Source organism: Ambystoma mexicanum, chromosome 9, assembly GCF_040938575.1.
Source record: "Ambystoma mexicanum isolate Mex_15411 chromosome 9, UKY_AmexF1_1, whole genome shotgun sequence".
In the NCBI taxonomy this organism is placed as follows: Eukaryota; Metazoa; Chordata; class Amphibia; order Caudata; family Ambystomatidae; genus Ambystoma; species Ambystoma mexicanum.
In genome coordinates this window covers 852,882,752-852,906,518 of record NC_090931.1, presented here as the reverse complement: position 1 = coordinate 852,906,518, position 23,767 = coordinate 852,882,752, and the positions used below count along the sequence as shown (strand labels likewise).

Below are 23,767 nucleotides of genomic sequence, written 5' to 3'. Positions count from 1 at the left end.
CGACAAAAAGCCAGCTTCAGGATGGGCACCTTGAAACCTGGACCCCTTAATTGTAAACTTAAATGTTTGCATTTCTCTATTAAACATTATACACAGCAGTATGCCATTAGGCCAGTTCACACTCCACTATTTTGTAGGGCTACACGACTTGGAATTGGCAAGGTCGAGAGACAGTAAATGTAGGCTCTGGTGTGTACTATTGGTACCAACCTCAACCCCTCGTCTTGCCCCTCCTTCCCTCTGTTTTTGCACCCCCATCCCTTTCTCGGCTTCTGCTACAGCGCTGTGAAGTGGCGCTAAGTGTCCTACAAGAAACCTACATACATACATCGAACATGTTTTTGGCTATATGGCAGGGGTCGCACCACGTACCCTATGCGCCTCCCCTGCCGGAGTACCCTTTTAATGTGTGGTTATAAGGATCGGCCATAGTTAGTGTCACTTTGCTCATTTTTCAGGGATACAGCACAGCTTCACAAGCCTTAGGAAGAAACTTGGCAAATGGATAGGGGAGAAGATACAGGCTTTATACAAAATAGACTAGCACGTGACTGCCTCCACCCAGCCCTACTGGCCTCTTAGAAGTACTGCCCTCTCGGTAAACCTACCCTCATTCTACTTGTTGTCTAGTTTTGCATCCGTGCTGTGCCGCGTTGGGAGTGAGGATGCCAGGGTACGAGCCGGCAGGCCCCTGCCTCCCTCCCTGCCGTGGCGGTACAGGTGTCGCCACCGCTGGTAGGCAGTTTAGCAGGAAGGTGCGGCGACAGCGTGCAGGCTGATCCCGACATTGAGATGGCGCTTCGCTCTGTTACGGCGCCTCGCGCAGCAGCAGGTGCGGCCAGGAAGCGGGGACTCACAGGCGAGAACATCCTCATCTCTGAGGAATAGGACGAGCTCGCAGCATTCGCGTACTTTTGTCACCTCGAAGTTACGAAGCAAAAGCGGTTTTTATTTTGCACTGAACTTGCACTGCAAAACAAGTCCACTAAGCTAATGCTGCCACATGATTTTGGTTAAATAACTGTTACAAATAATTCAGAGCAGCTTTTGTTTTGCCTGGGCGCGGTCTGGTTGCTTCAGTGAAAGAGTTACTGGAAGGCTTGAAGCAAACACTGCACGCGCTGGGAGGACCCCCGACCTTTGAGTAGGACAGTAGGCGCCATACACGCCAACGTTATCCATTTCATTCAGGAGATTGAATTCCAGTCCTGGTTTTGACTTTAGCTCTGGCTTTCCCTATTGTAAATCCGGGGCTATAGGTCCCAGAATGCAAATATAAAATCAGGACTGGACTACAGTCTCACAAATGGAATGACTGATGCTGGCATGTGTGTGTTTGTGTTCCTGTATAGCGCTCCATGCTGGATTCCACCCGCTTCTAAGCGCTGTGATAACCAGTGTTATTATTACCCCAGGTTTAATGGTTTTTATTTACAGAACAGTTAAAATGCAATAGTTATAGAAATGCGTATACAAATGCTTATAAAAAGTTACAATGTATAGTACAACATGCAGTAACATCATTTCCTCTGTATTGGTTAGCACACAGATACATAGGTAAGGACATCTAAGCCCCTCCACGCTACCTGCTCACTAGATCATTCTTGACGTACAGGCAGTATTCTACGTGTTCTTCAGCTTTGCCCTTACTTAAAGCTTGCACCAAAGTCATGCTACAAATGCTCATTGTATTATGTTAGAAACATTTTGTTCTGCACCGAATCACCCTTGAAGGGGTTTTAAAGTGCACCAGTGCTGGAAATGGAAATTCTTAATTGTGGGATCCCACCAGCAGAGGTGATGGAGGTGGGTTGGGGGAGTTGTAACAGGACTCGGAAGATCTTTTCCCAGTACCCCAACTCCCCGCAGTAAACATTTCCATTTGATTAATTCATAAATGATTAGCAACTGGAAGATCACCCATGAAAGGAGGAGCGTTTCCTATGATGTTGAAAGCAAATTATAAAAGGTGCACATCTTTTAAAGGTACAAAGCTGTACTTAAATATATATTTTCTGCAAAGTACAATCCTAACAGGCATATTCACAAGTGCTTTACACAAACGTTCCTGCAATCTATGGGTAAGTCTCTCGACTTTGGTCCTGACTAATATGAATCACTGCTTGAGCAACAAAAATGAATCAAATACATTGAAGGGTTAATAAGATGTCCTGGACCCGAGATCTGGGAATACATTTTTTGCCGGATCTTGGATCCAGGGAAATCCGGCCCAATGAACAGCGCCGAAAGTGCTGAGGCTTGTATGGAAGTTGGCGTAATGTGCCCCGGCCTTGCTGTAGGATGCGTAGGAACGGAAAATACGAGGAGTGAAACGGTAGAGGATAAAAGGGACAGATTACAAAAACCTGGTGGGGGGAGGTTCAAACATTATTAGAAGAAGATTGTAGCTTAGATAAATAGGTGATGTCTGACTAAGATGTCTGCACACGTAAAAACATGTCTGAACTCTAGAAAATATTCAGAGAACTCTGCAATTTTTTTAAAGAGGGCAGCACATCATGCTTAGTGCCCGGCTGGCAAGTATAGGTGAATTCTGCATTTATGTATTTATTTATTTATTTATTTATTTATTTATTTATTTATTTATAGCATTCATTACACGCCCAAACCCGGAGGTATCACGATGTAGGTTACATAGGAATACTTATCTGGGTAGAGTGGAAGTTACAGTACAGGTAGGGTTAGTTGCATCATTTGTTCTCATACAGGCATACAGTTGGGCGAAATAATAGTTACAGAAACAGCCTAAGCATTTCAGGATGTGGTCGTACTGGCTAGTGACATGATTGTAGACATGTGGGCTCAGAATTAAGATCTGTCAATCAGATTTTGCTAATCCTACGATGAATCACAACTGCAGTGGCACCTGTAAAAGCCAGCCTGTGGGCAACCGCCTTAGAGTTGATCGACAAGAACTCCAGCTCACCAAATATGCACTGTGATGGCTCACTTGAAGTTTCTGGTTCCAGCTTCAGGGTTATACGTGAAATATATTTTCGGGACCCAAATCAGATTGACCCTAATGCCTCCTCTACAGTATAACTATCATAGGCGAATGCCTTGCTCATTGTTTTGATTGGCGTGAGTTCTAATCTTCACTCCTGGGTAGAGTACGAACAAGTTCTTTTGTAATTTTGATGAAGAATAACCCAAATGTTACACTGGCCTGTAAAAAGCACTTGCAATCAGTGGGGGCCTGAGGGGCCTTGCCGGGATAGATTGGGGACCTCCAGTCCCACCGGAGCAATGGGGGGGTCCTTGGTTTTACACCAGCTTGTGGTTTTGGCGCTGGCATCAGGCGTTCCATCTCTCCCACTGACAGCGGTGTACTCTGATACACCTCAATGTGTGTCTCTGTGTACTCATCCGTGATTGGTTGTTCATACTGCTATTAGGTAAAAGTGTAGCCAGCTTGGACTGATGTGCCTTTTTGGTTCTCTGTAGGGCCTCCCATGGACGAGGGCAAGGATGCAGAGGCCATGATGGACAGCAGTATAGCCCTGGGGCCTTTTGAGAGACCGGCGGTCATAGAGAGACTCACGAGCAACATGGGAAAGCGTAAAAGCTCCACCCCACAGAAGTTTGTGGGTAAGCATTTGCTGTCCTTTCCTTGATATGGCTGTTCTGCTCTGAGCACCTCCTCTTTCCAGCTAGATTCTGGCAGGGTCTGACACATCGGAGGGAGAGCATCCCGGTGGGGAAAGTGCCATTTTAGCCAGTGGCAGACTTGCATGCTGGGGAAGTATAAGGTTCACTGGCAGGCCTGTACCTCTCCAAGGCCCAGAGAGCTGGGGGTCAGTCACTTGTCAGGCCTTTACATTGCTGACACCAGACATCAGAAGGGCTTCAACCTCTAAATAACACCAACACCACCTAGAAACACCCATAAACCAACAGCAGACAGTCAGGAAAGGTTATGCAACCTGCAGCTGTCAAGTTGACACACTTCTTGGCCTGACAGCAATATCGCAATTCCAAACGAAATCAGCACCTACAACGATTATATGTCTCACCATCTGTGACCATCATCCATAACACCACCCAATTTGCAATCAGTAGCTATGAGACATCAGTCACCCTGATAATAACAGCAATTAAAAACCACACAACTGGAATTCAGCAGCAATACTGTACACCAATCAGCCCACAGTGCATGTCACTCAATCTATTCCCATAAACATTCACATAATCTAGAACCCACATAAACGAGGTCGGCGTGGTGTTCAAACCGGCATGAAAGCCACACAACTGACCCACCACAGACCACATGCAATGTTAATGTTAATGTTAAAGGATAGTTGTACCGTGCACTATCACCACCGGAGTGGTCCACTGGCGCTCTGGCGGCTCTGAAAACGGAGGGGATGGGGAGTTAGTTGGAATAAGCAGGAAAATTCCAAGAGAGCAGTGATGTACCGTTGACAGCCTCAACCCGGTTAACACTGTTTGCTGTGCTTGTTTTTTTTTCCGGTTGGTATCCGATGTGTGCTGTTGTGCGAGTCTATATGTGGTTTGTTTTGTTGTTGCAGTGTAGTGAAGTTTGTGCAGATTGTTGTGTTATAGGGTTGTGGTTGTGTTTGGTTAGAGTTTTAGAGGTGTCTGCAGAGGGGTGACATTGTTAGTGTATTGGTTAATTGGCACTGCTGTCTTGAAGGGAAGTGCTAAACTACCACATTCCCTCCTGGCATACACAGTCCTATCTAGCTGCTCTTGAGGGCTACCGCTTATAGCCCCTTCACAGCATGGCATATGCCAACGCTCGCAACTATGTACAGGCGCGGCACCTGCCATCATTCATAACTCTGTCTGGGCCCGGGCCATGCCAATGTCCACAACTTTGCTCAAGTGTGGCAACTGCTAACATTCACACAACTCTATCCAAGTGTGATAGCTGGTAACATTCATGGGGTGGGTGAGGTTGTTGGATGGTGTTGGGCATGGATGCTAATTTATGTCCTCATGGGGGGTGTCGCTTGTGTCCTATTCGACCTCGCGTCGTCTCTCTTGTTATTGTAAGAGTTTCTCTTAGTCGGTTCTGGGTGACGTCAGTGTCATCCTAGATTCTGTCATCTTGTTCTTTGTGTTTTCTGTTTGATTGTTTATTTGTTTCAATTTGAATCTGAGGTGTAGAAGAGCCAGGTTTTTAGTAGTTTTCTGAATTGTAGGTGGTCTTTGGTGTTTCTTATTTCTTTCAGGATGTTGTTCCAGGTTTTTGCTGCTAGGTGGGAGAAGGAGGAGCCCCTAGTTTTTTCTTGAGGTATGGTTTTGGTTCCAGGTGGATTTTATTGCTTGATCTGAGGAGTCTCGTTGGCTTGTAGATTATTTTCGTTTGTAGAAATTCAGCTCCCTGTCCGTTGATTGCCCTGTGTGTTATGCACATTGTTTTGAATGTGATGCAATGTTTCACTGGGAGCCAATGTAGTATTTTTAGTGCTGGAGTGGTGTGGTCTCTTCTGGGTAGTTTGAGAAGTGTGGCTGCAGCATTTTGGATGTGTTGTAGTTTCTTCAGCAGGTATTCTGGCATCCCAAGGTAGAGGTTGTTCGCGTAGTTGATGCTTGACATGATGAGGGTAATGATTGTGAGTGTTTTGTGGGTGAAGGAGAGGAAAGGTAAGATTCTTCTTCTTGTGTGGAGGAGGAAGAAGTATTTCTTGATTATTGCATTTATTTGTGGTTCTAAGGTTAGGGTGTTGTCCATCAGGACTCCCAGACTTGTTACTACATTAGATGGTGTTGGCGTGGTTCCCATTTCCGTTGGCAAGGGAATGTAGGTGTTGTTCTCTTGGTTTTTGGATATAATCATGATCTCTGTCTTTCCTGGATTGATTTTCAAGTTGTTGGTGTTCATCCAGTTGAAGACTTCTTTTAGACATTCAATTAGGGTGGAGTGATCAGCTTGAGTGTCTTCGAATTTGTAGATGATTTGCGTGTCATCTGCAAAGTTGTAGCATATAATTTTGTGATTTTTGAAGATTCTAATTACTGGAGTCTGGTAGATGTTGAAGTATAGTGGTGATAGTGACGATCCCTGTGGTACTCCACAGTCGTTAACTTGTGGAGTAGATTTGAAGAGTTTTATCCATACGGTTTCTGTTCTGTCTGCTAGGAATGATTTCATGCAGAGTAGTGTCATGTCCGTTATACCTATATCTTCCAATCTTTTGGTTAGGGTGTCATGGCTAACTGTGTCGAAAGCTGCGGAGAGGTTGAGCAGAATCAGAGCTGAGGTTGTGTTGGAGTCTGTGTTTGCTTTTATGTCATCCCAGATGGATAATAGTGCCGATTCTGTTCCTCTTGCGGGTCTGAAACCGACTTGTGCTTGGTCTAGCAGGTGATGTCTTTCTACATGTTCTTGGGTTAATTTGTATACATAAGTTTCTAGGAGTTTTGCTGGGTAGGGAATGTTTGAAATCATTCTGTAGTTGGATAATGCATAAGCCAACAGTAAAAACACAATCTACAAACCACAACAAAACTGGCATCATCTACACACAACTGACCCACCACAGACAACATGCAATGCATAAGCCACCAAACAAAACACAATCTGCAAACCACAGAAAAACTGGCATCATCTAAACATAACTGACCCACCACAGACCACATGCAATGCATAAGCCACCAGGCAAAACACAATCTGCAAACCACAAAAAAACCTGCATCATCTAACCCCCAACTCAAAGCCACGATACACCATTGAGCAAATGCTAAGCGAGACACCATACAACCTGCATCCATTATCACGGGACATGACACTGCTAACAACAAACATGCATCCACCATCACTCACCATGCAAATTGTGATCATTTTCCACACCATTTAAAAGAGCTTAACATGCAATTCATGCTGCATTTCTCGCCCTGGGGAACATGCTTGATTTGCAGCAGTGGCACCTTGGGAAGATCACAATAACACACCAAGTGAATGCCATTTTTTGTCACATGTCACGCTTTGTGTACAAAAGACACACACCTGCTATTGGATTGGCCATTTCCTTTGTGTGTGGGATGCCCCCTTTTTTGCAAGCAATGCACTCTGCTTGAAGTGGAAGGTTCCAATGCAAGGAATGAAGAGTATATACGTTTTGCTTAAACATTCCATCATCGGTCGGAACACTAACACCCGGGTGGAATGTGGGATGGCACCAATCTCATAGTTTATCATAGCCTAGGTCTTGAAGCTGGAACACAGGACCCCAAATCCAATGTGCATTATGCCCATTCACTATGAACAGAGTAAGGATGGGCCAATTCCACCTAATGTGCAGCACGGAATTTCTTGCGTCACTGGGCCAAACGTTTGGTATTGTTTTGTATTGTATTGTATTTGGTTATTTATGTAGCACTTTTTCCCCATTCGTATGGCTTCAATGCGCTTTGTGGTTGGAACTCTCTTGGTGACCATAGTTAATGTGCTGGAAGTTCTAAGAGTTTTAGATTAGGAGATGCAGGTGTGCATTTTCGCCGGTCTAGGACTTAGGTGGCTGGCTAGGTGACCCACAAAGTTGCACAGGCCGCTTTTGGAGGTGCCAACGAGCCCCCTAACCCTCACACTGCCCCCCATGGCCTTCCTCCTTCAACCTTCCCCTTCCCCTAACATTCCTCAGCAACCCCAGGCCTGCAGGAATATTGTAATCTTTGTACGATTTACAGCACTCTCGCTCTGGAAATAGGGGAAAAATAGTGTGCCATGCCCCAGTGCCCTTACATCTAGGGCAGCGGGGCATCTAATAGAGCCCTGTTCGGGGTTGTAGGGCCCATATTTATTTCTTTACGGGAGGAACCTTTGGGGCAATTCAAAAAGTCATGGCTCTCGGACCACCCAAAATTTGGGTGCTTGGAGCTTTTCCCCAAACTGATTTGCTCCCTCTTAGCAAGGATGGACAGACTTACAAAGAATTTCTTCTCTGAGGATAGTTACTGCAGGTGTAAACTACACCTATGTGTGCTCATAACCAGCACCTCAAATATTATTCATGAAGGAAACTCAGGTGTAACATATTTCTGTCAGAACTTGTGGTCTGTCATGGAGCCACCTGCTCTGGAGTAAATCACTCTGTGTAAAACAGGAACAAAAGTTATACAACTCTTTTATTAACTTACTTGCGCTCACTCCAAAATATTTGTTTCGCCACCTATTTCTTCTTACCCCACACAGTTATGTATACATTCATACCTAACATCCAGCATTTGCACATGGAATACTCAGGTGTAACTTAGGTGTGATCCAAACGTCTCTAGGACTACTGTGAAGTTTGTGAATAGACACAGTTACACTTTTGTGGGCACGTACATTGTTCCCAAACTATCACCCTCTTAACACACTCAGTGCTCCCAGACATGCCCCGCTGATCTTGAAAAACACCAGTAGAGAATTAGAACAACCTTTTGTGAATCTCTGATGAATCTTTTTTGTGGATTACTTATTCCAGGAGTAAGTCAGACTTACGCCTGGAAAAACCTCTGTGACATGATTTTACTATTTTGACTGCAGTGCATCTTGCATATTTTTCCACGGTATGATATTCCTAAGCAAGGACATATTTTTGACTCGATGATCAGCTTCAGCTTTTTCCCCCATGTCAACATTTAACAGGCATTTAACTCATGGCTATGTTGGTGAGGCATTAGTGTACAGGTAGTGCACTGTTTATAATGTTCCTTTCACTTGATGTGGCTAAAACCCAGTTGCAGCTCTGAGCAATTTCTTTCTCAAATATAGACAGGAGAATTGAAGGGTATTGTCCAATCTGACCTAATGCCAATTTTACCTACTCCTATTTGACCGCATCTTTTTGACCTAATTCGGTAGTTCAAATGGTACACTTTAATTAAAAAATAGTTGGGGGTGGGGTAAAGGAATAGGTTGAGGTGGGGGAATTGGCAGGGATATGGGGGGTCTCCCCCCCACATTAGGAAGGGTTGCAGGGGGTCTCCCTCCGCTGTAGGTCAAAAAGAATTAGGTCAAAAAGAATTAGGTCAAATGAGCAGTAGATCAAGTTTTCTAGGTGAAACAACCCATATCCAAATTGAAGAGTTGTAGAATATGAGTACAGAGCATCAGAGGAGAAAGACTGGCCGAGGAGACTTAGCTGGCACGAAGGAGCTATAGACTTTGGGTAGCTGGCAGCTGTGGTTTGTAAGAAGTTGGACTGGTTTGTTGGCCAGCGCATGTTGAAAGTGGTGAGTGGGGTCTGTAAGAAAGCTCTCCCATCTTGTGACAGGAGTTATGGCTGGTAGAAAGGTCTGCTCTGCTGAAAGGTGGTGTGGGCCATGGTTTTGGTGAGGGTTAATGGGTGTTCAGAGATATTCCTAAGTGTGGGAGGGAGTGTGACCCTTGCAAAAAGTATGTGTAATGAAGATCCCGGTTTTAGCTCCTGGAGAGTTGGGTCTCCAGCTCAAGGACACCTGGTTAAAGCCTTGTGTTGAGCCAAAGCATGTATAACTCCATCACTCTGACTCTGTTCTCACAATGGCAATGGTGTTTGGCTTCTTAAGGAAAGCGGGGGCTTGACTGGTGAATGAAGGAAACAAAGTGCACTTGGAACTGACAAAGGTCTACTTCCATTGCTTGGTGCAAGAATGAGAACCAGCATGTTCTTACCCTATCGTTTTGTAAGCATTGTAGATTTTGTTTAGATAGAGATTTAGAAGATGCTAAAAAGCCACATTTTATGCCATCAATTCCTCATTCCTTCCTTTGTTTGTTCTTCAGGTGAGAAACTGATGCGGTTTGGCTACCCAGAGCTCCACTATGATGTCAATATGGCCTACGAGAAGGAAGCAGAGATGATGCAGTCTCATATGATGGACCAAGCCATCAACAATGCCATTACCTACCTAGGCGCTGAGGCCCTCCGCCCCCTAATGCAGCAGCACACAAGTAACACAAATGCAGAGGTGGCACCAGTCATTAGCTCAGCTTACAATCCGGTCTATCACTCCGGTCGGATAGAGAGGCCAACCAGCAGAGAAACATCTGACAGCAACGACAACAATATGGATGGCCCCATCTCTCTCATTAGACCAAAGAGCCACACACAAGAGAGAGAGCCCTCTCCTGGCAACAGCTGCTTGGATACCACTGACTCAGAGAGCAGCCACGAAGACCGGCAGTCCTATAAAGGAATCCCGGCCTTCGCTAACAAGAGGAAGCGGAGTCCAGGGTACGTTAAGGAAGATGGCAAAGCACTGAATGCTGGGAAGATCTCAGCAGACTCTTCAAAGGACAGCTACAAAGTCTTTAATGGGGAGGGCGACCAGATCAGAGCCTTCAAGTGCGAGCACTGTCGTGTTCTCTTTCTGGACCATGTCATGTACACTATCCACATGGGTTGCCATGGCTACCGTGACCCACTTGAATGCAACATTTGCGGATATAGGAGCCAGGACCGCTATGAATTCTCATCACACATTGTCCGAGGGGAGCACACATTCCACTAGAGCGCGCCATCCAGTTGGGGATGGTCATGAAGTTAAACTGGACATGAAGAAGTACTGCACTTATGATCCTAATTTTTCATCAGACATTTACGGATCTTGGGTAGACCTCTGGGGGACTCATCATTGGTTCTAACTTGAAAAATGTTTATGTTACTGTTTGATATGATTTACGTTGACTTTTCTCTGGTACTTATGCATTGATTTTCAGAAGGACTGGTGTGCATCTGTGTTTGCAGACGAGAAAGAGCGAGAGACAAAGAACATGTAATCGAAGGCTACTAGAATTTTGGGGCAACAAGATGCAGTTGTCCTAGAGCTGGGGCTGAAATGTAGGGGCTGCACATGCTCGTGGGCAATTGGAGGTAGAGTTAATCCAAGTGCATCAATTGGCTCTACCAACGAAGACCGCAAAGATGATAGTGTGCAAGGCTGCCTCTGAATGGTTGCTCCTACTCTTTGCATTCAGAGGCCTAGTGTAGTTCCACTTCATCTTTGCTCTGGGGTCTCAGCCCTAGAAGGAAAACCTTTACTATAGGTTGCTGTCGACATAGAGCCCAGAAGTGCACTGCAGCCAAGAACAGAAAAGGGAAGACCTCAGAGGACCAAATCTTCAGTTAACAAAGGGATAAATGGAAGAAGAATCAGCAAGGAAATTGCCTTTTTTCAAAATGTTCCACAAAAAGATTTGCCTTTTCCTTGTATCCTTCCACGTACAAAAAAAGTCCATAGTGGCCTGTTAAATAGTGAAGAAACGTGCACAGAAAGGGCCCGAAAAGACATGAAAATTGACAAATGGCACAGCCAATATGGTGAAAATGCAGTGAAAGTTCCTCAAACGATGCGAGTGTATGTTTAGTTGTTTAAGTGTATAGTTCTAAAACAGCAGTTCCAACAATGTCTAGCTGCTTAATTCCAATAGGTGGTGTAGGCTGTAAAAAAAGCCATGTTAATAGATGCACAACTATCGCCATTTATTTTTGCTAATGTTTACCGGCCCCTGGGGGGCATTAAAGTCACGACCTTTCACCCTAATATCCCTCCCCTAAAATAATATATTTATATAATGTTTACTCAACAAGAAAGCAGGGCTTTCCTCATCTCCCTGATTTGGGGGTTGCATTTGATAAAGTCTTTGATCGCACATGCTTCTGTTCTCTCTAATTAATGCACATTTAATGTCGCAGAGAAGTCGAAGTCATGCTCCTTGTGGACTACAAAATTAGAACTATTGGCTTAAGTGATTGGCCATGTGTTGTCTGCCCCGTCCACTGCAGGACAGTGCAGACTCGTATACACTGCAATGAAAAAGAAAAAAATCCAGGGCAAGCACTGCCAGGGCCTTTGCATCAGTGTGAGAAGAATCTTCGTATGGTCTGTCAGTTTGCAGGAAGGGCTGCCTTTCAGAATTCTCCTTACTTCTCATTAAGCATTTCACAGTTTTTAAAACCATTTTGTGTGGATGTATGTATTTAGTGGTTCAGCAATTAAATAGGCCTTGACAGGGGCATGCACCCCTGCATCGGGCAGTGCATCCCCACGCACAAGCACCTTGACCATACCAAGGAAAATGCACGGGGGGCTGTGATCTAAGTGGTCATTGGCATGGGATAAAGCCGCTGCTCCCTGCTGGTATATTCTGAGCATGGAGGCTGCTTGACAAATAGGTTGCAAAGATGCATTCTGAAGTCCTCCTGGGGAGAAGCTATGGGGTGGTAGCTGTATCCTACTCTTGACTTAGTCATGGCGTTGACTTACTCTTCGGTTTCCTGGACTACATCACGACTAAGTCAGAGTGACTCTAGGTGGCTTCTTTCTAATTTGAATATTCTGCAGGAGTAAGTCAATAGCAAGTCAGAGTTGCTACCAACAACCACTTTGTGAATCGGCCCCTTGGTGTTTATTAAATAACCACATGCTTGCAAAGTGCTTGGTCGCCTAAATCCCGTGGAGCTCAACTCAAGAGTTTACTATCACTCGTCTGCGTGGTACTGATTTCATGGACTTGGCAGTACATGAGTAAGAAGGCCTACTAGGGGTCCAAGGTGTGACCTGCTGTTTGCACATGGATCTCCTCTGCAGGTACACAGACCCACTGACCTATCTTACCAGTTGATCAATTACCGGGGTACTCACTTTTAAATAGGGAAGGGTGGGTGTAGGGATGTGGGTGTTTCTCGGACATGATGCACTGTAGTATCATAGTTGGTAGTACCAGAACCTTCACCTCTGTGAACTGCTCCAGACACCAGAGCAGGCCTCTCCAGATATCCCGCTGGCACAGAGGGCTCGGACAGAGATGGCAAAATGCCGGTTTTCACACATAAAGGCACACTTCGTGTTGCAAATCACCCACCTCTAAGGTGTCCTGAGCACCTATTTCGTAGGCTTTGTAGCTGAAATGGGAAATGTGTGTTTGTTGCAAACTGTATTTAGAGGCAGGTGGCCTATAGGGAAACTGAGTACATTCTAGACATGGCTGTCACCCTACAAAACCCCGAGGTCTCTGCCAGTCACAAGGAAGGCGCACATCATCACACCATCCCTACTGACCTGGCTGCCTCTGAAGACTTGCCCGACGTCCAATGCACTTAAAGAAATTACAGAGGACTTGAAGAGTGGACAAACTCAGCGTATCAAGGGAAGGGCTATTTTTTATGTATTTTTCTTCGTTTTTTTTAATCATGTGTCTGAAAATGTGATAATTTGATGACAAACCAGTCCCGATCACGCAAGTCTTTACGTTTCATGTAGCAGTGTTGACGTTTTGTCTAAACCTTGCACTCTCACATACAGTGACCACTATTGTATCTTCGCTTACATTGGGTTAACGCGTGAATATACATATGAATGTGAGTATATACATATAGACACCTATGTCATGACGTTACAAGTGGCAATCCCACACCAAGGTGTGTGTATATTGCTGTCGCCCTCTCATCCACCCACATGTGGAATAGACTGCAATGATATGCAGAGCTTCGGTGCAGTGCTGCCTGCTACTAAGTCATGACACTGTGGCAATGTGTGTGGTAAATCTCAAACCTGCACCACAGTATCACACACACACACAGACACATGTGTTTGTGTGCGTGTGTTTGTTTTGGCAGGATAGCGAGTAAACATAATGGTTAACAATCCATATATGTGCATTATGCTCCTATGATGTCAACAAGACCAATGAGTGAGCAATTTAGTTGTAATGTGGCCAGAGCTGAAAGGTAGCATCCAATATAGGACCTTAATACAGTGTTACTGAAAGGTAGCATCCAATATAGGACCTTAATAGAGTGTTACTGAAAGGTAGCATCCAATATAGGACCTTAATAGATTGTTACTGATTATGTGTATTTTTCCTCGTCTGATCAGTTAGGGGAAAGAGACTAGTCATAATCACTCAATGGAAATGGCATCACACCCAATAATTAATAAAAAGTTTTGAAATCATCACGCGTCTTGAAATACACACACTCATGCACACACACTCACATACAGGCATATAAAACGGATATTTCTGTCTTTATATGTATATTTACATATGATTTTTTTTCTTTCTTGTTTATGCTACAGTCTGTTTACACATTTTTGTATCAAGGGTAGTTTTATATTTAAGAGAAGAAGCAAAAAGACCGAACATAGCTGATTTGGGGGGGGGGGGGTGAAAGAATACACCTTAAGGTTTGTCGTCTTTGTAAGGTGTCAATCTAAAATGCTGGGGAGGAAAAGACAAACCCTAGAATTTAAGAGTTGAAGCATAATGTACATTGAGACTTTGTTTTGTTGTTTTTAACTCATGGCTGTTAATGTTTATTTTTTTACTTGTTCTGAAAATGTATATCTTTTTTTGCGAGAGACTGGGAACTCTGTATGCAGATGTTTGGGGGTAAATACACATATATTGTACAGGTTTAAAGAGCGTTCTGGGTTTGTAAGTTAATATTGCTTTAGTACGGCGAGTGGCCTCGCATTTGCTTTTCCCGGCCCTGGTTGGCAGGTGACAATCATATCTCCTATGTGCAGAATATTAGAACCTCTTAAGCATTACCAGTTCCTCCTTAAAGAACATGTTTCCTGTGCACTGTATGCTGTGTTGGCACCATGTGCTTGCTTAGGTTACAGGGCCTTACACGCCATAATGGGCAATGCTTTGGAACTTGACATACCCATTCTTACTTGGGGTGGCACTTTTACTTTGAGCATACATGCCAACCTGCCACATTCCAATCTGTAGGGGCTTATCCAGTCCTTTGCATTCTGGAATTTTTAGTTCCTATTTTCTCATTATAAAACTCGGACTACAAGTCCCAGAATGCAAAGAAAAAAACAGGACTGGATAAGCACCTACAGATTGGAATGGGTCATGTTGGCAAGTATGCTTTGAGTTGGCAGCACTGTTAATAGACAAGTGATATTTTAGCTACTTGAGTCATTCCTTTTTTGCCTTTTTGCTTTCATGTATTGTATAGATCCAGCTTCAAAGAGTATTGATCCCATTCCCCAAATAGTTGCGCCTTTAAAATAAATGATTGGGCTCCCCAGTCAATGTACCCTCTCATGTATGCCTCAAGACGGATAGATTCAGTTTTAGTCAAGTTTTCTCCTTGAAAAGTCCACAAGTCTGACCCATACAAGTTAAAAAGTGAGTGTATTTACATTCAATTAAGCAGGTCTGTACAAGCAGTAGCCATAGTTGGCCCTGTGTGACAACAAATCGAGACAGCCTTCGCGGATCCAGGATGAGCCGATTGGTAACACTTGTATATTGAGAAATCAAAACGATTTTAGTTGCCTTTTTTTCTGAAAATTAATAAATTGCAGAGTGCAGTCTAGTAAACAGGTATGCTGGTGGGCACAGAGCTCACAACTTACATATAGCTTCAGTTTGAAGGGTGCAAGCGCAAATTAGGATCATGTTTCATGACTTACTTGCAATCACGATTTTTGTTATGATGCTAAACGTTTAGATTTTTTTTTGCATTCGACAAGCAGCTGAAAGGTGTAGCTGGACACAGGAAAACGGACACAGGGGATTGTTTAATGGACATCTCTGATGACAGGACAGTAGACAAGGTCGGACTGGGACATAACATCTGTCCAGGCAACAATGAAAAAGTTACCCACAATCACACATTACAATGCATTACTATCCAGAACGACTGACTACTATCCAATTGGGTGTTTTTGGTAAAATATGTTGTAAATAATGATTTTTTAAACATATTTGGTTAGCATTGGTTAAAACTACTTTACTAAATGATGAAACTGGTCCACATTTGTAAAGAAAAGTGGCCCATTCTGTAAAAAGAAATGGCGAGCCCATCCTAGAATCGTGGTCTGGCTCTTTGGAAATTGGCATATTACCTTATAGGCCAATCCGAGGCTGTCCAGGGGTGAGAATTGACCATGCAACAATATTATCCATCAATCCAGAAAACATTTTATTCAGCCCCCACCACTATTTATAAATATATACACATCTCCTCTCTTTACCCCATTATCCTAGAGAAGGCATAACGTACACAGTGGGCCTGATTCACAGAAGAGCTTCATAATGGTTCAATCTGATTGGAAAGCTCTCTGTCAGTCAGGACCATGTGTCTGTTTCATTTAGTCTATTTCAACGTCAACTGTTCAAGCAAGCAAGGCACTGCGGTGCACTCAGGAAGTGTATTGCACTTCCTGTTGGGAACCATTTGGTTAGCCTTGCATGCAGTGACTGCTGGGTAATCCCACTCAGGCTGTGAAGTGGCCTTATTTTATTTGGAGGCAGGATACAGGGGTGCTGGTGGTCAGCTGTTACTTGTGGGCCATAGTATACACACTCAACAAGCTCCTACTAGCCTGCTCCACTCTTCACCAAAGACATGCCTGGAGCAACATGCAGTGGAGTATTGATCCTGGGTCATTGATTTAGGTGTATCCAGCATGTCACAGGTTCTAATTGTGTATGCCCTCAATCCATTATTTCTTCTAATACCTTGTATCCAAGTTGGAAAGCAAAGGCATAAGGGAAGCCACTTGCAGTGGCACAGCATTGAAGCCATGTGTGTTGACACACAGAGCACGAAGGGCCTTATATTTCCTACTGCCATTGCAGACTATCTATTTTACAGTCTGTTTGATATGTTACGCGAATTTCCTATGAGGCAGCCCTGTTGTGTCCTGATATTTCCCCTTAATAATTCATTTTCATTTGACAAATTACATTTTGCAATTTTGCTGTTGTTGACGGACGGATGGATATATGTGAAGTTACATTTTCTTACACCCTACAGGTCAGGAATGGGGATTGGTTCTCTCTATTGGTTAAATCACAATATGAATAGTCCACATTTTGATTTCTGAAACCTAATCACCCAAATTCTGATTTTCTTCAACCATCAGCTAATATTATCATCTTTTTTTTGCCCCCCTTGGAACATCTCTCTTTATTGCTGGATAGAATTGGAGGCAGGAGTTTCTGCCCACTTAGTTTATTGTCCTCAGCACCCTGTCTTCATGCCACTTGCTACTCTTACAGAATGTTTCCCAAGAAAGCTCGGGAAATAGAGGCTGTTTCTCCCTGCGGTCCTAGATTCCTCCAGTTTTCCAAATGCACTCCACCTCTTTAGGAAGATCTGCCATTTGCAAAATGGCTGCTTTAGCCCTGCAGCTGTTCCACAGGAGATCTTATGTTTCTTATCTAAACTTTAAACTTTGCCTGGGTAGTGCAGTTCCTCCTTACAAGAAAAAACAGCATTTCCCTCTCAATGTCGGGTACTCTCCTAGGATAGTCTTAAAAAGATATCTCCCACTGCTTCCCTCCCGCTGGCAAGGATTTCAAGAAGAATGGAAGCCTAGACTGCACTTATCAATTTACTTTCATAGGTAGCTTATCATTTCAGGTTGGGGTGTACGATGGGTGTTTGATGTGTTGTACACCTCTCCCCTTGGTAGCCAACAGGCCGGTGTGCAGCATTGCATGTTTGAGCGGAGTGAGTATGTGCGTGGGTGCGCCCACATGCGTGCGAGAGAAACTGGAAGCCAGAAGCTGCAGAAAGTTTGTAATACCGGTACTTTGTGAAAACCATGATGTGAGAGAAAGTTTCCACTGTCTTAAGTGCACAACTACTGGTACATAAATAAATATATAAATGTATATATATTTTTAAGGACTCTCAGGAAGAAGCAAATGTTTTGTCCAATACTTCTGTCTTCACAGATGTGTCAGTGCAGTTTTTAATTCTGTATATTATTTAATATTTTACCAATAAAACGTTGCTGACTTGAAGGGGCTTCTCCCCGCCAAAGAAGCGTTGTCTGATGGAGCCGTTTTTTCCACGTGCTGCAGGCACACGTTTTTGCAACCCACTACTGTCTGACATTTTCATTATCGTAATGTTGAGAGTGATGTCACGAGGCAGCATACAAGCAATACCTGTTTACAAAAGAAAATTAGAAACAGATAGAACAAACCATGTAGGCCCATAGAATAAGGAAGAGCCCTGAGCCCTTAAGAGCTAACAGTTGCACAAAAGCTGGATGTAGAAACGGGAAAGGGTACCCCAGCCATCGAGAGCCTGCTTACAGTAGCGCATGAGGTATTAGCACACGGTGAAAGGTAGCTCCCAGCTTGAACAGTTCTTAGCGAGACAAGGTACACAGCTACAAGGCGAGGGGGGGCTTCATCTCCTGCACATCAAGCTTTGGACACAAGCCTCACAGGTTCAGGGGGTGAGAAGGACCTGGCAGCAGAGAGTGCATTAACACAAGTCATACATGAAAAGGGGCGAGAAGGAGCCCCTTTTAAAGCTTTCATTAAGTCAAGTCACAAAAGGCATGGGGGAGGGAAGAGGCATCTTTCATGGGTTTCAGGAAGTCAAGTTACAAAGGCATGGGGGCGAGAAGGAGCCCCCTTTAAAGCTTTCATTAAGTCAAGTCACAAAGGCATGGGGTCGAGAAGGGGCCCCTTTAAAGCTTTCATTAAGTCAAGTCACAAAGGCATGGGGGCGAGAAGGGGCCCCTTTTAAAGCTTACAGTAAGTCAAGTCACAAAGGCATGGGGGAGGGAAGAGGCATCTTTCATGGGTTTCAGGAAGTCAAGTTACAAAGGCATGGAGGCGAGAAGGGGACCCTTTTAAAACTTTCAGTAAGTCAAGTCACAAAGGCATGGGGCGAAAAGGAGCCCCTTTTAACGCTTTAATTAAGTCAAGTCACAAAGGCATGGGGGCGAAAAGGAGCCCCTTTTAACGCTTTAATTAAGTCAAGTCACAAAGGCATGGGGGCGAAAAGGAGCCCCTTTTTAAAGCTTCAATTAAGTCACGTCACAAAGGCATGGGGGCTAGAAGGGGACCCTTTTAATGCTTCCAGTAAGTCAAATCACAAATGCATGTGGGGCAAGAAGGGGCTCCTTTTAAAGCTTACAGTAAGTCAAGTCACAAAGGCATGGGGGAGGGAAGGAGTCCCTTTCAAAGGTTACATAAAGTCAAATCGCATAGACATGGGGGCCGGAAGGGGCCTCTTTCAAAAGTTACAGAAAGTCAAGAAGCAAAGGCATTGGGGCAAGAAGGGACCGCTTTCAAAGTTACAGAAAGTCAAGTTGCAAAGGCATAAGGGCGAGAAGGGGCCTCTTTCAAAGGTCACAGAAAGTCAAATTGCCAAGGCATGGGGGTGAGAAGGGGCCTCTTTCAAAGGTTACAGAAAGTCAAGTAGCAAAGGCATGGGGTCCAGAAGGGGCCTCTTTCAAAGCTTTCAGTATGTCAAATCACAAATGCATGGGGGCAAGAAGGGGCCCCTTTTAAAGCTTACAGTAAGTCAAGTCACAAAGGCATGGGGGAGGGAAGGGGCCTCTTTCAAAGGTTACAGAAAGTCAAGTAGCAAAGGCATGGGGTCCAGAAGGGGCCTCTTTCAAAGGTTACAAAAAGTCAAATCGCAAAGACATGGGGGCCAGAAGGGGCCTCTTTCAAAAGTTACAGAAAGCCAAGAAGCAAAGGCATGGGGGCGAGAAGGGACCTCTTTCAAAGGTTACAGAAAGTCAAGTTGCAAAGGTATAAGGGCGAGAAGGGGGCCTCTTTCAAAGGTCACAGAAAGTCAAATTGCAAAGGCATGGGGGTGAGAAGGGGCCTCTTTCAAAGGTTACAGGAAGTCAAGTAGCAATGGCATGGGGCCAGAAGGGGCCTCTTTCAAATGTTACAGAAAGTCAAATTGCAAAGACATAGGGGCCAGAAGGGGCCTCTTTCAAAAGTTGCAGAAAGTCAAGTCACAAAGGCATGGGGGCGAGAAGGGACCTCTTACAAAGGTTACAGATAGTCAAGTTGCAAAGGCATGGGGGTGAGAAGGGGCCTCTTTCAAAGGTCATAGAAAGTCAAATTGCAATGGCATAGGGGTCAGAAGGGGCCTCTTTCAAAGGATACAGAAAGTCAAGTTGCAAAGGCATGGGAGCGAGAAGGGGCCTCTTTCAAAGGTTACAGAAAGTCAAGTTGGAAAGGCATGGGGGCGAGAAGGGGCCTCTTTCAAAGGTTACAGAAAATGAAGTCGCAATGGAATGGGGGCGAGAAGGAGCCTTTTTAAAATGTTACAGAAGGTGAAGTTACAATGGCATGCGGGGAGAAGGGATCTCTTTCAAAGGATACAGAAACTCAAGTTGCAAAGGCATGGGGGCGAGAACGGGCCTTTTTCATAGGATACAGAAAATCAAGTCACAAAGGCATGGGGGCGAGAAGGGGCCTCTTTCAAAGGTTACAGAAAGTGAAGTCGCAAAGAAATGGGGGCAAAAAGGGGCCTCTTCCAAAGGATACAGAAAGTCAAGTTGCAAAGATATGTGTGTTAGAAGGGGCCTCTTTCAAAGGTTACAGAATGTCAAATCACAAAGGCATGGGAGCGAGAAAGGGAACACTTTCAAAGGTTACAGAAAGTCAAGTTGCAAAGGCTTTTGGATGAGCAAGGGCCCCTTTCAAAGGTTACTGTAAAACAAGGCACAAAGCATGGGGGCAGTAGGTGTCCCTTACACAGCCTTTAAAGTCAAAGAGGCACAGGGGAAAGAAAGGGTCCTCTTTCAAAGCCAGAAAGGGAAACGATGTAAGACGTTGTTTGTTTGAAAATCTATACAACCAAAACCACAAAGCACAAGTGATTGCAAAGAGCACTTTCAGAGACCGACGTTACATTGGCACTGGGGGTGATAATGACCTCCTTTTAGAGGTTACGATACCACAAGTCATATTCATGTGGGACTAAAAGGAGCCTCTTTCAAAGCTTACAGCAGGACAAGTCACAAAGGCAATACTAAATGGGACATGACAATGATGTCATCCCCACTCCGTGGAAGGTGGACAGCCTGAGGATTCCACTGAGTCGGATCTGAGCGGAGGGAGCAGAGTTCTGGTGCTGGTTGGGCTCCTTATTGATACCTAAGTAAACCTACTTCAAATCTACCCTATTCTGAGATGTCAAACGATGAGCTCCCCACCACCAGGGCGGCTCATGCCTAGACAGCAAACCCACTATGCTTCAGACTAGTGGTGAAAGCGGGATAACTACTGACAGAAACAGCCGAACACTGCTAGCGACCAACACAACCTAACGCTGAGTCTACATGGAGAAAATAGGTTGGAGGGTGGGGATCCGGCCCACATTCGGGAGCAGCGTTAGATGTGGGGGCAGGGGGCAGGTGATCCTATTGGTGCTTGAGTGCTAGCATGCAGTGGCACCACATTTGGGTGCACGCTGCGCGGAGTCACCTAGCAATGAAGGACGCCTAAGTGACAGCTCTCCAGCCGGTAGTTCCAAGGGGATCACCACCGCGTGGACCAGTGAGAGAGCTGTGCACACTCAAACAAACAGAAAAAGAAGGAAAAGTGATCTCATGAAAGGAATGGATTGGAGGAATTGCAAAGGACACTTTCTTTTGGTACCCACATGTACGCCACCGTGCCCAAGGATATTAGTGTACTATGTCAACCTGGAGGCTGGAACCTGGTCCGTGGTACAACCACCCACACATGATGGAGGTGTCAGTGGTGGGGGGAACATCCTCACTGCAACAAACTATTAAAACATTGACAAAGGAAGCATGCAAAACATAGCCCAGTCCAATCACTTCCCTACTATACTCAGGTGTGCCTCCTGTGCCATGGAACACATTAGGCAACATGTGACACAAACTTTGGCATAGAAAGGAAGACACCCTACCTGGGAATGGCAGGACAAGACATGTTTGACAACCCTTACACCATTATCACCTGCTGGGTGTCAAGGCCTCAATGAGCATGATCGATCTGAAAATGCCAGATACCTACTTTGGGACCAGAGCAAACCTCACCCTGCAGAGGTTCCACTTTGGGAAGAGAGCGCAGGAAGGAGGGCAGATGGTGGAAGAATTCATAACAGCTCTGTGGGGCCTAGATGCATCCTGCAACTTCAAGTGCCCTGACAGATAAAAGACTGCGTAAACCAACATGTGCTAGAATGCAGAGACAGAAAGTGCACGAGGAACTATGGTACATCGTGGACCCAAGCTTGCAGGAGTTCTTGCATGCTGCAGACATAGTAGAACCCACACACTAATATGTAAAGGTTCTCGAAAAGAAAAGCCAAGTCAAGAGATGGAGGAACCAGCAAACACAGAGTGAGCAGGATACTCAGACAGAAGGAGGTGCTTCAGGCATGAATGCATCTTTCACCTTGCTGATTGTGGAGAATGCCCAGCGGTCAAGTTCATCTGCAGAAAGGACAGAAGGAAGAGCCAACTGGGCAAATGCTGCAAGACCAGCAGCACCAACTCTGTTGAGGAATTTTGCAAATACCTTGAAGAAGCAGTGTTTGTCATTGGAGACATCAAAGAAGGCATCACGATGTCCTCGAGCCAGATTCAGGTGGAGTCCATTGAAGTGGAAATGATGGTGGACTCATGTGTGAAACAGACACTAAGTCCCGAAGGAATTCCAAATTGTACATGCAGCAAGATACCCATAGAGAAGACCAGCATTAATCCAGTAGTCTATCGGTGCAAAGTCATAGAACTGTTTGGGTGGTCCCATGCTGTACTAGAGTGCAAGGGCAGTGTGGCCAAAAGAAAGGTCTATATCAAATACAGGGGCTGGGCATGGCTATTGGACAGGGCACATTAGAAAAAAAGCTACGCGAACAGCTGGATCCCAATGTGGAGGAAGTAGTGAGAATGAATGAAGACAAGGCAATCATCACTGAAAAGGATTTCGGAGAGGGTGTAGGGTGCTGCAAAGGACACAGCCATCACATCACATTGATATCTGAGGCAAGTCCCGTAGCACTCGATGAACACAACATACCATTATGTGAAAGGAAGTTAAAGCAGAACTGCTGACTATGGAATGCCAGGGCATCGTAGAAAGAACTGAGATTGAAGAGTGGGTATCACCACGGGTGGCCATGTGCAAACCCACAGGCAAGATACGTGTCTGCACAGAGTTAAGGGCTCTCGATAGGTGTGTAGTGCCCAACCGTTATCCCATACCCAACATCAACATACTGATAACTTTGATAGGCGGTGCAAAACATATTTCCATATTAGACCTCGTACTGGTGTATAATCAAGTGAAAGAAACTCCATGAAGATTCAAAGCAATGGAAGGCCTTCATACACCAGAAGGACCCTTCCAATGTGTTGGATCAGACCTCTGCAGCTTCTGTCATTCAGAGAATGATGCACCAACTATTTCAGAGAGAAGAAGGGATTCTGAATGCCTTGAGAATCATAAAGAACTCATGTGTGAGGACAGGTGTGAACCGAAAAGGGATGAAATCACGTAGTCTGGTCATATGATATCATGCTGAGTTGTGGAATCCAAGGAGGAACTGTTGGACACCATCATGAACACATCAGAACAATTGGAAAAGGAACAACGTTAATCATTTCTGGGCATAGGATAGTAGTACTCCAGATTTGGGACCAACTTTGCAGATGGCATGAATACCAGGAGAATGCTGGCTAGAAAGGGATTTAAATCGTGTATGGATGTGTTCAAGCACAAAGTGGGCTCTAAGCAGAGCACCCTTCCAGCACAACTAAACGTTTGTACAGAGAACAGTTGTATACAATGTCGCAGGTGATAAGGGCTTTGGGGCTGTCACCATGCAAATAGAGGATAGCCAAGAATTAGTGATGGCCTTTACCGGTTGTGTATTGAAGGGAAGATAACCTTTATATCTCCCAATTGAAAACGAGATGTTTGCCATCAATTGGGCAATTGAAAAGTGTGTGTCAGTCATATGGGCGCTTAAATTGGAAGCTTGCATGGGCCACCCTTAAAATGAAGGGTCTAGAGAAAGTGTCATCAAGAATTAAAAGG

The 23,767-nt window shown here is 44.7% G+C and overlaps 1 protein-coding gene across 9 annotated transcripts in view; it reads left to right on the top strand.

Annotated features, from left to right (window-relative positions):
• Positions 1 to 17,753, top strand: part of IKZF2 (IKAROS family zinc finger 2) — a 203,926-nt gene extending 186,173 nt beyond the window's left edge. For 7 of the 9 annotated variants that reach the window (XM_069615922.1, XM_069615923.1, XM_069615920.1 and 4 more), the window contains 2 exons: positions 3,466 to 3,609; positions 9,737 to 17,753. In XM_069615922.1, the coding sequence (XP_069472023.1) occupies positions 3,466 to 3,609; positions 9,737 to 10,464 (872 nt within the window). In that variant the 3' untranslated portion in view covers positions 10,465 to 17,753. The remainder of the gene's footprint in view (positions 1 to 3,465; positions 3,610 to 9,736) is intronic. The other 2 variants (XM_069615927.1, XM_069615926.1) reach the window with 1 other exon arrangement.
• Positions 17,754 to 23,767: the final 6,014 nt, after the last annotated feature.